General features: G+C 43.3%; 1 protein-coding gene and 1 pseudogene across 1 annotated transcript; one reads left to right on the top strand and one right to left on the bottom strand.

The window, feature by feature from the left end:
* Window positions 1–262: 262 nt before the first annotated feature.
* On the bottom strand, window positions 263–427 carry LOC144380178 (U4 spliceosomal RNA; annotated as a pseudogene).
* Window positions 428–5,701: 5,274 nt separating this feature from the next.
* LOC118529705 (interferon alpha-like) lies at window positions 5,702–6,270 on the top strand. Its single transcript, XM_036082647.2, has one exon. It carries the CDS (start codon window positions 5,702–5,704, stop codon window positions 6,251–6,253), a length of 552 nt encoding a protein of 183 aa, XP_035938540.2. The 3' UTR covers window positions 6,254–6,270.
* The last annotated feature ends 8,048 nt before the right edge of the window (window positions 6,271–14,318 follow it).

Below are 14,318 nucleotides of genomic sequence, written 5' to 3'. Positions count from 1 at the left end.
GAGGAAAATCAGCCATGGAGAGTAACTCCCAGAGAGTTGGCCTGAGCCCCAATCTGAAAACCGACACCACCTGCCCTAATGGATGTCAGATTTACAATAGACCAGGGAGCGAGCGCTGTGTGCTTTCTGCTTCGCCTCGTTCTGAAAGGGAGTGTTGGTAATGTTCCCTTGTCTCTGCCTTAGACATTGTGTATTGATAGTAAAGGAACCAATAACCCCTTTGTTTGGATTATAAGTCTTCACATTGAGAAAAATGACACTTACAGAGCAGTGCTGCAGAAATTGCCTTACTCGTGATTATTTCAGTTGCAAATGATAGAGGCACAGTGAAAGAGAATGAATAGAAAATAAATACTGTGGACAGAAGTAGTTTTCAATTAGCAATAATCGCGCCCCATCGGCTGTGATCCTGCCACTGCGCAAAGCTTGGACAGAAGTAGTTAGGGGCAGGGAAGCTTAACCTTAGAGTTCACATAACCCTGCCAGCTCAGTCTCCCACCCCTGCTTTCCCCAGGTGTTCTTACTACTGGCCAGCTTTCTGTTTGCCAGGTGCCTCCCAAGGCTAAAAGCAGGTAGGGAGCCCAGGCTAGGAAGAGGTAGAGGTTTTAACACACTAAGGAACTGCGGGAGCAGACCCTGAGTGCAGGGTCAGTCTTTGCTGAGGGAAGCGTGGCCCTGTGGGGAGAAAATTACTCCCAAGATCCAAAAGCTCCCAGCCCATGACCTATAAGAATAGAATACCAAAATGACTTGCCATTCACAACAGAAACCAGATGTCAGGAGAATGGACTTGTGAGCTGGAGGAAGGCAGGCAAAGGGGGGCTGGGGAGGTGCTGGAGGCAGAGGGTGGGAGGGACCCCAAGGGCCATTGGCTGCTGGGGGAGGGGGCCAGGTCCTTGGGGGTCTTCGAAATTTTATGCTAGGCGCCACACTCCATCTTCTCTGCACATACAATCTCAACCTCCCAAATAGTTCTGAATGTCTTCTCTATGATTATGACTTCCAGGTGTGTCTTCACCCAGAGTCATATCGCCAAACATTAGACCCAGATTTCTACCTGCTACCCTAGAACATCTCCACTTACCATGTGCAGCATCAGACATCTATTTTCAACCTTTCTTGCCCTTAAGGCCTGCTCTTCTTCCTGTGTTCCCCTTCCGTGTGAGTGGACCCATCCTTCTGCCAGACATAGAGACACAGACGTCATCCTTGAATCCTCAAATTCCTCAAAGCCCATACCCAGTAAATCCCACACTATCCTTTGAACACTTGTAGTATCACCTGTCATAGTGATGGCTTCCCATCTCTACAACAACCTTCTACATTAGGGGATAGTCTACCTTAGGAATCCTATGTCTTCAGTTGTGGGTTTTTTTGTTTTTGTTTTTGTGTTTGTTTTTGTTTTTAAAGCAATCTCCTACATCCAACGTGGGGCTTGAACTCATGACCCTGAGATCAAGAGCCGCATGCTCTACTGACTGAGTCAGTCAGGTGCCCCTCAGTTGTGGTTTTTTTAAAAGATATCCACAAACTGCCTCAAACCTTCCTGTCTCTCCCCTTATGTGCTGGATGTTGCAGCTCCTCTCTCTAATGTTATATACATAGCATATGGCTGAAAGATTGTGTGCAATTTCTAAAACAATGTACTGCCTTCTCCACGTCTATCTTTCTTTTATCACTCTGGTAGAAGTCAGCTGCCATGTTGCGCTAACACAGTACTCCAATCACTCCATCTCCCCATCGTCCCAAGTTCCCTTCATCCCATCGCAAGATCACACCATGGTCCTGTCCTAGGGTCAACCTGTCATCCCATCATCCCGTCGTCCCATCATCTGGTTGTCCCATCGCCCGGTAGCCCTGTCGCCCCATCGCCCCATCACTTCATCATCCCATTTTCTTGACGTACCATCGCCCCACCGTCCCACAGTCCTGACATCCCACAGCCCCATCTTCCCATCGCCTCATCATCCCATCACCCAATCACTCCATCACCCCATCGTCCTATGTTCCCTTCATCTCACTGCCAGGTCACCCCATGGCCCCATCGCCTTATCGCCCCGTAGCCCTATTGCTCCATTGCCCAATCATCCCATCGTCCCATCATCCCATCATCCAGTGATCTCAACATCCCATTGCCCCATCGCTTCAGTGTCCCAACTTCTTGAAGTCCCATCGCCCCATCATCCCACAGTCCCGTCAGCCTGACATCCCACAGCCTCATCATCCCATCGCCCCATTGCATCATGGTCCCATTGTCCCATCCTCTCATTGCCCCATCATCCCATCGCTCCACCCTCCCATCGCTCCATCCTCCCATGGTCCCAGCACTCCATGCTCCCATCATCCCATCGCCCCATCCTCCCATCACCCAAACATTCTGTCACTCCATCATCCCATGTTCCTTCCATCCATTGCCAGGTCACCCCATCATCCTGTCATCCTGTCATCCTGTCATCCCATTGCCCTGTCACTCCAACATCCCATTGTCCTGTGATCCCGACATCCCATTGCTCCACTGACCCATCGCTTCATCTTCCCATCTTCTCGAAGTCCCATCTCCCCATCGTCCCACAGTCCCATCATCCTGACATCCTACAGCCCGAATGTCCCATGGCCCCACCATCCCATTCTCCCATTGCCCCATCCTCCCATCAGCCCATTGCACCATCGACCCACAGTCCCACGGTCCCATCACCCCATCGTCCCAGTGTCTTGTCATCCTGATATCCCACAGTCCCATTGTCCCATCGTCCCATCACACCCTCGTCCCATCATCCCATCCTCCCACTACCATACTGTCCCACAGTCCCATCATCCCATCCTCCATCGTCCATCCTCCCATCACCTCATCATTGCACAGTCTCATTGTCCTGACATCCCACAGCCCCACTGTCCCTTCGCCCCATTGCACCATAGTCCCATCCTCCCATCACCCCATTGTTCCATGGTCCCATCGTCTCTACATCCCACAGCCCCATCGTGCCATCCACCCATTGCTCCATAGTCCCATTGTCCCATCCTCACATCATCCCATGGACCAATCTTTCCATAGTCCCGTCATCCTGATATCCCCCAGCCCCATCGTCCCATCCCCCCATCCTCCCATCGCCCATTCTTTCCACAGTCCCCTGGTCCTGACATCTGCAGCCCCATTGTCCCATCCCCCCATTGCATCATTACCCAAGGTCCCATCCTCCCATCACCCCATTGCCCCATCACCCCATCACCCATCTTCCCAATGCCTCGTCCTCCCATCACCCATCATTCCACAGTCCCATAGTCCTGACATCCTGCAGCCCCATCCTCACATCCCCACATCATCCCCCATCCCATCCTCCCATCGCCCCATCTTCCCAACATCCCATTGTCCTTTTGTACCATCATACCATCACCCCATCATCCCAATACCTCATCCTCCCATAGCCCCACCATTCCACAATCCTGTCTTCCTGACATCCTGCAGCCCCATCGTCCAACCATCCCATCTTACCATTGCCCCATCGTCCATCCTCCCATTGTGCCCATCGTTCCAAGGCCCATCATCCTGACATCCCGCAGCCCAAATCCCCTTCACCCCAACATCCCAGAGTCCCATCATGCTGACATCCTGCAGTGGCATCTTCCCATCACCCCATACCCCCATCACACCATCGTCCTATCCTCCCACTGCCCCATCATGCCACTGTCCCATTGTGCCATCGTCCATCCTCCCAATGCCCATTGTCCTGGCATCCCACAGCCCCATCTTTGCTTTGCACCAACATCCCATCATCCCATCTTCCCACAACTATCATCACCCCATCATTCCACAGTCCCATCAACCTGATATCCTGCAGCTCCATCATCCCATTGAATCCCATTGAGTCCCATTGCCCCATTGTCCCATAGTCACATCATCCATCCTCCCATTGCCCCATCTTTCCACAGTCCCCTTGTCCTGACATCACTCACCCCACTATCCTATCTCAACATCGCCCCATTGTCCATCACACCAACCTCCCATCATACTGCTGTCCAGCCTTGTCCCCTACCCACCATACTGACTGAGCCTCTCACGGCCGCAACATCAGGCACACACATGACCCCGAAGCTATAAATGCGACTGAATGCGCTCCCATTCCGAGCCTCAAATCCCTGTACAAAAACGATTCAGCGGACTATGGTCGGCCAGCAGTTTCTGCAGGAAAAGCGAGCCCATGACTCAGGGCCGAGCTCAGAACATGCAAGGTGCAGGACTTCCTCCTAGCCAAAAATGTCCCTGCCTAAAGAGCCACAGATTGGCATACTCAGCGGAAAGGGCAGCCCAAAGGATGAGTTTTTGTGAACTATATAAGAAGGACAAAGCTGGCTCCTGAGGCAGCAGCTTAGCCTTTGCCTGAACCTGCTGCCAAAAAGGACGACCACGCGCCCCTTTGCCACCGCCTGGAGAATTGCCGAACTCCTCCTGGCCCACCTCTCCTGGCTAGCTCAGGAGCCCCGCTCTGCTGCATCCCTGCCTGCTCCCTTGCTGGACACCTCCCCTGGATCCGTAGCGCAGAGTGCACAGACATCCTCGTACTGTGAGACAGCTGAAAAGTGTCCCCTCTCACACATGCCTGAAGGACAGAACCTACTTCAGAGCTCACATCTTGTTGGTTTTTCTTGAGTATCTTATGTGAAGTATTGACGTTGAGTTCATGGAAGTTATAGAAAATGTATGTAAGTTTAGAGCAATAAAATTTACATCAAATAGATGGCCCACCAGAGGACTCTCCCTCCATCATTTGCTTGATCTCAAAGCTGTATTGTGAGAGGTGGCCTTCCCTTACTTAGTAGCCGCCATTGGTTGTCTGTTTATGTTGCTTATGTTGGAGTCTTAGTGTGAACTGGGCTTTAGAATTAAAAGCAAGTAGTTCATATTTGATCACTTAATTCTACTGAAGTTATTAAACACATTAAATAATTATGTCAATTGCTGAAAAGAAATAAATATTGAGAATATCTGGATGAATATCTAGCAGCTGGTGAAATTAAAAATTATTTTCCGATATGAAGCAAAATTAAAAGTTAAGACCTAAAAATACATATCAGGAAAATACTGTAAATTTTCAATTGTTTTGAGCACTTCTAATAAATTTTTAAGTATATCATTGCAGTCATATTGTTATTATTATGTATTGGTATAATTTTAAATTTGAATATTATTTTAATACATTACTATTTATATAAGTATGTATATTAAAATTTGCTCTGAAAACTTAGCTAAAAAATTAAATAAAATGTTAATAACTTTTAATTTTACTTTTAGCTTAAAATTTTTGTCAATTTTAATCCTGCATTGGATAAAAGAGTCAAGTTTGGTACTCTTTCTATGTATAAAGTACAGATACATAGAGAGGACATAAATAGATATAGAGGATAACCGTCATTAAAATTTCATGAAGGATTCAATTAGCAAAAAATATCTAAAATGGCTCTGGGGTCAAGAGAAGGGGAGGCAATAATGAAATGAAATGGTTGAGAAACACTGCTCTAAACCTATTTGGAGAATGCAAAATGAAAAACAAAAACAAAAGTAGGAAGTAAGAGGAACATTCAGAAAAGGGAAACTAATGTGTTCCCATTTAAGAGCATGCACAAGGGAAGATGTTCAGAGAACCTAGAGTCACAGTTCCCAGAGTTGCCCACCCCAGCCAGGCCAGCAGCATCTGCAGGATCCCCAATGGCCCTGCCCTTTTCCTTCTTGGTGGCCCAGGTGGTGCTCAGCTGCTCTCTGGGATGTGACCTGCGTCAGAACCATGGCCTGTTCAACAGGAGGGCCTTGATGCTCCTGAGACAAATGAGAAAGATCTCCCCTTTTTCCTGCCTGAGGGACAGAAATGACTTTGCCTTCCCCAAGGAGGTGCTTGATGGCAAGCAGTTGCAGAAGGCTCAAGCCCTCTCTGTCATCCATGTGATGAACCAGAAGATCTTCCACCTCTTCTGCATAGAGGCCTCATCTGCTGCTTGGAACACGAGCCTCCTAGAGGAATTCTGCTCGGGACTTTCTGAGCAGCTGAGTGACCTAGAAGCCTGTCTCATGCAGGAGGCTGGGATGGCAGAGACTCCCCTCATGAAGGTGGACTCCATCCTGAGGAACTACTTCCAGAGAATCTCCCTCTATCTGCAAGAGAAGCAATACAGCCCTTGTGCCTGGGAGATTGTCAGAGCAGAAATCATGAAACCCTTCTCTTCATCAACAACCTTGCAAGAAAGGTTAAGGGGCAAGAAATGAGACCTGGTTCAACATGGTAATGACTCTCACTGACAAATAATATCATACTTCCGTGTGTTCTGCCATGTCAAAGACTCTCATTTCTGCTATAATCATGACATGATGGAATCAATTTGTCAAATGTTTTCAGGAGTATTAAGTGACATCATGTCAGCTATAAGCACGAGTTGCTTTCAGACAACCATGCTGAAATGATGACCATTAATCAATTAATTCTATTGATGTATCTATTTAACAACTTATTTATTTAACTATTTATAAGATTTAAATTATCTTTGAACAATATTAGGTATACTTTCCCTTTGTAGTTAAGAGAAAAAATTTATCGTTTATATTTGTTAAATTTATTATTTCCTTTATTAAATATTTTGTATAGAAAAATTATTGTATTTGTTTATTATTTAAAAAAGAAACAAGTCTGATTATAACCTGATGAGAGAATGTATTGTACGACACACTTACTCATTATTACGTTATTCATGCTATAAGTTAAAAATAGACTTTCTCTAAGCCAGTTTATATGTTGCTGTCAGGATAGAGGTGGACATAACAAATCCAATCCTGCTTTGTACCACTGATTTTTGTGGAGAAACCAACCTAAAAGCAATAATCATACTGAAGTAGTATCAGTTATGTTAAGTGGCATAATGAGAAGAAGGGGAAAAATGGAGTTCTCTCAGCAGAAGCTGCGGTAAGTCATGTCAGGAAGCAAAAACAGAAGCAGTAGATATCTCCTACAATTGACTGCTAGACTTCCAAGTATAAATATTCTTGGAAAATGTATATTTGAGTCTGCAATTTATAAGCAACTCCATTAACTGAAAGCCTAGGAACAGAAGTGGTCACATGGAAAGAGTAGAGCATGAGAAAAGAACTTAAGATTCATTCCTCGAGGGGCACCTGAGTGGCTCAGTGGGATAAGCATCTGCCTTAGGCTCAGGTCATGATCTCAGGGTCCTGGGATGGAGTTCCGAGATGGATGGGCTCCCTGCTCATCGGGGAGTCTGCTTCTCCCTCTCCCCCACCACTCCCCCACATCCCCACTTGTACTCGCACTCTCTCTCTCTTTCAAAATAAAATAAAATTAAATTAAATTAAATTAAAAAGTTCAATACCTTCGAATGGTAAGGGAGAAAAGAGCCACAAAGGAAACAAAGGTGGAATGGCCCTAAGGCAGTAAGATAAGAGAGAATATTGGTAAGAGTATTTCAAAGATGAAAAGTGCTTCAAAGAATTGCATCATTGCAAAATGTGGATGGAAAGTGCCCACCACACTGGGATATAGGGAGACTGAAACTTTAGTGAGAGCTGGCTTGCCAGAATTCATCATTGGGGGGAGCGATAATGTATTTGGAGAAAATAGTTGTGAGAGATTTGCCTTCTGAAATGCAGCAGGAAAATAGAATGGGAATTGGAAGTTATGGGCATTTTTTTTCTGCAGAGTTCCTTTTTGCAATGTATGTGTCTCTGGGTTGATTCATGGACTTGAAGTATTAGCAAATCATGTCAATCTGTTTAATATGTATTTCTTTTAAACCATGGCATATATCACTACTCACAATGCTAATTTATTATTATTTTGATTACTACTGTGTGGAATGTCAGTAAGCTGCTCTATGGATTGAAACCATCCGGTACATGGGGAAGCAGATGGAACTGCCCATAATGAGAGCAGGCTTGGTGGAATTCACAAGCAAAAACCACAGGGCAACAGGTGGAAGGCAAGGTTGCAGAAGAGAAGAGCTCCCGATGTTTTTCTCTCACCTGGGAGTCACCTTAGTGTTGTCACTCCCTTCCTGGTCAGACTGTCTTTCAGTTTCTGTTGCCTCAGTGCATCCAGATGTGATGACAGCTTTCTAGCAAAGCTGACTGGAGAAAGAAAAAAAAATGATGTATTGAAAGTGATGGAAACTAATGGTACAGGCCCTTTCTGTTTCCATTTTTACGTCCCTAGTTTGGTACTGACCTCAAGATGAAATGGAAAGGAATTCAGAAGAGTAAGACAACTCCTGTCCAGAAATTACTAAATTAAAACAAACATATACAATTTTAAAAGCTCTGAACTAGTCAAGCAAAGGTGGCTAGTTTTCTCTAGCATCCTATGTGGCCTCACTGCCCCACGTTTTCACTGTGAGACAGAGCTTGAGGAATCAAAGGGCTCAGGAGAAGAGGACTGACTCAATAATGCAGGGATGGTCATTCCTCAATGGAAGCCCATGCACAGCAGAGAAAGCCACACGGAGTCCCCTACAGCCTCAAAAACTGAGAGCAGAAGGACTCCACAGTCTAATGAACTGAACTCCACATAAAAATCAATATTTAGGGATGCGTGGGTGGCTCAGTCGTTAAGCGTCTGCCTTCGGCTCAGGTCATGACCCCAGGGTCCTGAGATCGAGCCCCGCATCGGGCTCCCTGCTCAGCGGGAAGCCTGCTTCTCCCTCTCCCACTCCCCCTGCTTGTGTTCCCTCTCTCGCTGTCTCTGTCAAATAAATAAATAAATAATTTCTTTTAAAAAAAGAAATCAACATTTAGCAAAATAAAATTGCTGTCGCTATTTAAGGTAAAATTTTTTTTAAAAAAGGGGAGGGATAATTCACCCACACCCGTGCCCCTGACACACACATGTAGTACATAATGTTTACCTTGTGTCCTCTGGAAGACATGGAAAAATATGACACTTGAATAGCTGACGGAAAGAAGAGGAATTGGTCACAGAAACACTCTTGGGTCTTGGGCCATTGAGTGTTTAGGGGACAAATACAACCCCCCTCCAAGACAGGTTTGCTCAAAGCTGGAAGTGTGATGAGCTGACTCCGGGCAGTCAGGTAGAGAGAGAGGGAGCGAGCGAGGGAGGGAAGGGGGGAGTGAGGAGGACGAAGATGGAACACAAGAGGCTGTGGGCACGCGGGCCCACAGCATAAGATGCAACCTGCACTGCTCCTCGGGATGAGGTCCTGTCCAGAAAGGACAAACAGATGTGCGGCTGAAAGTAGAACGGAAACATCCAGGTGTACCTAAAACAATTAGGAAACCAGCCTGGGGGTTGGGGAAGCACTGCTGAGTCATTAGTAGGACAAGGTGGAAAGAGTCTTGAGGCCCCTGTACAGCACGGCACGTGGCCGTCCTTGGAAGTCGTCTTTTGATGCCCTGAGCAATTAATATGAATGCTGGCCAATGATCAAGGTGTGGGAAGACCCCTGGGGGAGCTTGTCAAACACAGGGAACACATCCATTCTGAAGAGGACAGATGCCCAGGGATAAGGCAGCAGAGCTGAGGTGCAGAAATGAAAAGAGCGAAAACAGAGCCTGGGAGCAGAGGTAAAATTGTGTTCTGAGCAAGGAGAACAAAGCTGCATACTTGTGACTGTGACACAAACATTTTTTTTTCTCATTTGAAAGCTTTGGCTCCGTTTACATAGAACCATCTCAAGTATTAGACAAATTAAACTTCGATGAAAAAATGAAAAAATAATTGAAATGGGTGATGTCTTCCAATCTCATCTAAGTAAAGCAAATGTAAAGAAAAGCAAACAAAAATTAAAAGGCATAAAAAGTGTACAGGAACATTCTGTAAATGAAAACTACCCTCTTCTATTTAAGAGTCAGGAGTAGAAAGAACTGGAGAGGAACTGGGGGCCACGGCGCCCCCCACTGGTCACCCTGGCCACCGGACTCAGCTATGGCAGAGATTTGTGAATTGTCAGACCAGGAATTCAAAATGACTATAATTAATATGCTGAGGGCTTTAATGTATCCATATTCTCATTCATTCATTCACTCATCTATTTTATCTACTATACTATTTAAAATAGATTTTTTCAGCAAGATGCCCTTTTAAAAATTAAAAAAAGTTTTGTTCATATAATACCATATTTACCTTCATAATATGTTTGAATGTAACAAAATTTGTTCATCTTATTTTTGTCAAATTGTTTTCTTTATGAAATTCTTCCCCAGGAGATTTTTCAGATTTGTTAATTCTTAAAAAGAGAGATAGCCTGAATTTGTGACCCATATTGAAGAATGGATGATAAATTCAAATCACTCATTCATTTCTCATTTGTTATTTTAAAACTGCGTATCTCTATGCCAGATTATGTGGTTATTCTGGGGACACAGAGGTGAATAAAGCAATTGTAAAGCTTATTCTCTTTGAGCTTTCCATTTTGAAGAGAAAGAAACATACAGCAATAATCATGTTTAAGGAATTTCAATTATATTTCATATTAAAACATGAGGTAGAGCACAAGAGACTTTCACTAGCAGCTTGAATGAGGGATGTCAAGAGGGGAGACAGAGCAGATGAACTCTTTAAAGCAGATGAAACCTCTAAACAGACATTCCGCCAGTAGATACGTCCTTGGATCCAGAATCTCCAACAGAGTATATTGTGGAGATATTAATTTACAATTGTTTGTTGCATATTTGCAAATCAGGGCATGATAATAGATGTGTTCACTTATGAGTAGATTGTAAAACGAGGAGATGACCTAAAGCTTATGAAGATGTTGAACTTTTACGGTTAAAAGAGAAGAACTTGCAAAGGGCACAGAGATGGTGTAGCCAGTGGGTAGGAGACAAGAGAAGAATGATCTTCAGAAAGTACTGACTAAAAAAGAAAGTACTGACTAAGCAAACAAAGGGTTTAAATTTGAGGGGCATCTTAGAGAAGGATGGGGCTAACTTGTCCCAGTGGATCTGGAAACATAGGTGCCATTGGTCACTTTGGTAAGATCTGATTAGGAAGAAAAATAGGCCATGTTGATAGATGAAGAAAGACTGTGGTAAGTTGTCTCCTCTTTTTTTTACGTAGAGCAGCATTGCTATGGTTCTATAAATTTACTGAAAAAACATATTTATAAGAAGCTCTTGGTTTCTTTGATTTTCTTTAGAGTTTTTCTAGTTTCTATTTCCTTGATTTTCATTATTCTCTTTATTGTTTCTTTTCATTTATTTTTTAATTGTTTCTTTTATTTCTAGCTTGTTACAGGGAAAGTGAAGAATCCTGACTTTGGACTTTCCTTCTTCTCTAGCCTGAGCATCTAAAGCCATAAGTTATACTTTAATCCTGCCTAGCTGCATCTCACAAATTTTGATATGTTATGGGTTTTTTAAATTTTTTTCATTTATTTATTTTTAAAGGAAACTCCACACCCAACATGGAGCTTGAACTCGCCATCCTGCGATCAAGAGTCACGTGTTCTACCAACTGAGCCAGCCAGGAGCCTCCAATATGTTGTGTTTTCATTTCCATTTATTTCAATGTATTTTCATACTTCCCTTGGGATTTCTTCTTTGCCCCATGAGTTATTTAAATGTTATTTAATTTCCAAATATTTGGAGATTTTTCAGGCATCTCTCTGGTATTGTTTTCTATATTTTTCTATTGCAGTTAAAGAACTTACTGTATCATCTCAGTCCTTTTAATTCTATAGAAAATTTTTATGACCCGGACTCTGGTCTATATTTATGATTGTCTTAAAGAAATCTGAAAAAAAATATGTGTCACTTGTAATATTTGTGATATTTTCCATCTCTAAAAGTTCCTATCGGTTTTTATTTGTGTCTTCCATTTTTTCCCTCACTGTACCTTGAGGAAGAAAGTCATCTTAATTATCAAACTCAAGGAGATGTTGTTCTTTGTCTCAGCATCACGGACAGTTTTCTAGTTATTTCTGCTAGGAGCACAGTTCAAGCCTTCTTCATACATTGTGACTGAAACTGCACTACTTTCCTTCTTATTTTTTATTTTATTTTTTTTAAGATTTTATTTATTTATTTGTCAGAGAGAGAGAGAGCGCGCGCACAAGAAGGGCAAGCAGAGGGAGAAGCAGGCTCCCTGCTGAGCAAGGAGCCTGATGCGGAACTCGATCCCAGGACCCTGGGATCAGGACCTGAGCTGAAGGCAGATGCTTAACCGACTGAGCCATCCAGGTGTCCCTACTTTCCTTCTTAAAATCCAATCTTACATCAAATCTGTATTTCATCAGGATTTTATTTTCATCTATCATATGATATGAGAGTTGACATTGATCTCTGCCTGGATTAGCAGGTAATCATTGTGGAATCATTTCTTTTTTTTTTTTTTAAAAGATTTTATTTATATGACAGAGAGAGACACAGATTTTATTTATTTATTTGACAGAGAGAGACACAGCGAGAGAGGGAACACAAGCAGGGGGAGTGGGAGAGGGAGAAGCAGGCTTCCCGCTGAGCAGGGAGCCTGACGCGGGGCTCAATCCCAGGACCTGGGGATCATGACCTGAGCCGAAGGCAGACGCTTAACGACTGAGCCACCCAGGCGCCCTGGAATCATTTCTGGACAGTTAATCCCACCATTTGAACATCAGATACATCCTTTATCCTAAGCCTAGCTGTCAATGATAACACAACCATTTTGGGCATGATGTGTTTTACCAATCTGGTTACCTAATTTTCCTCTTTGTTACATTGCATTTTCTGTTATTATGAAATACAGCTTATTTTTACATAGAGATTGATATGCCCAGACTTTACGGCTTCCTTTCTTCCTGACTAAATAAAAATTTGATCTTTAGGTAGGGCAATGACTTCAGAAAAATGATAAATTCTTAGGCATTAATAAATAATGAGTTTGCAATGAATATAATGGCCAGGGACACTTCCCTCATAAAATGAAAAAATGAAAGTGAATCAGAAACTTTCTCTTTTCCAATATCCGAAGGGCCAAATTAGGTGAAAACCAGTAAAAAGCCAGAGCACCATCAAACAAGACAGAGAGCAAGAAAATGTATAAATTTGGGATGAAAATATATGAGAACTACAAAATAAGAATTGTAAGGAATATTTATGACATGTGATACAGGATTATGTACTGCATCTAGATTTTGCTAAGGAATTTAGATGTTTGATCCGGAATAATTCGCTTAATCTCTTTGGACCTCAGTTTCTCCAAATATAAAGGAGGCTGGAAATGTTCCTTGAGTTGTGAGTAGTAAATAATCTAGAACACTTAGAAGCACTTGGCAGCATATTTCCCACTGAATGAAGCTTTAACAGATGGTGACTCTTTTCTTATTTATTCATAGAGATCTAGAAGAGAATAGTGGACTTCTCCTAGCCGCCTCTCTGTTACTGATTGACAACTGCTGATGGTCTAAAACACAGAATTGGGAACACGTGGCTCATCGATTACATACACAATAGTATAATATGTATATATATATTGTACATGCTTTATATACACTATATATTCTGATTCCTAGCACATTTCCCCCTTCTTCCCTCCTTCCCCCAATCCCATCCATTCACCCCCATATTACAATGTTTCCCTCTGCCCATGTAGAAACCCCCAGTGAGCTCTGCCTTCCTCATTACTCTTCAGGAGGCTCTCCTGCCCATTCACACAGCTGCTTCCTTTACCCTTGTGGTTTCTGGCTGGCAATTTTACTTCTAAGTACAAAGCCGCTAACTGAAACCAAGAGTTGTGTGAAAGTTCTAGGTTTTTGGAAACTCTGCTAGGAGAGGCCTTGTTCTCTTCTTTTTCTCCTGGTGACTATTTTTGGACCTGAGGGAATGTCCCCACTGCAGAGATGTAACAGCCGCTTTAGCAAAAAGGAAATAAAAAGCAGGATCAGTTTACTCTGTGGCCTGTTAAAATATTTATGAAGGAAGAGTGCCCCCTACTGGCTAAGATGGACAGAGACAGTGAGCAAGTCTGGAGACGTTTCTGTTCTATGCAGAAGCCTTTCTCCTGGCAGATGTTTTTCCAGAGCAAAAAAGGCTCATTCTTGGAAGGAACTGACTCCAATAGTGTAATAAGCCAATTTCCATAGCTTTTGTATATTTTTGAAAAAACATACTTTTCTTAAAGAGTAGTTAGCTTCAGAGCAAAATTGAGTAAAAGATATCAAGATTTTTCTCATAGTCCCTGGTTCTGTATCTACATTGTCTCTCCCATTACCAACATTCCCCCACCAGATGGAATAGTTGTTACACTTGCTCCCAAGAGTTACAATTGCTTCTTTTGGTTGAGAACCAGTCTGAAATATTACGATGGTCTGTGGCTCTCCAAAGCTTGACCCTG

This window comes from Halichoerus grypus, chromosome 14, assembly GCF_964656455.1.
Source record: "Halichoerus grypus chromosome 14, mHalGry1.hap1.1, whole genome shotgun sequence".
Classification (NCBI taxonomy): domain Eukaryota; kingdom Metazoa; phylum Chordata; class Mammalia; order Carnivora; family Phocidae; genus Halichoerus; species Halichoerus grypus.
Note: the sequence above shows the minus strand (reverse complement) of the source record. Positions and strands in the feature narration are given on the sequence as shown.

Bases quoted from the DNA above. Each gene is read 5' to 3' on its own strand.
- LOC118529705 (XM_036082647.2), top strand. From the start codon at position 5,702: ATGGCCCTGCCCTTTTCCTTCTTGGTGGCCCAGGTGGTGCTCAGCTGC.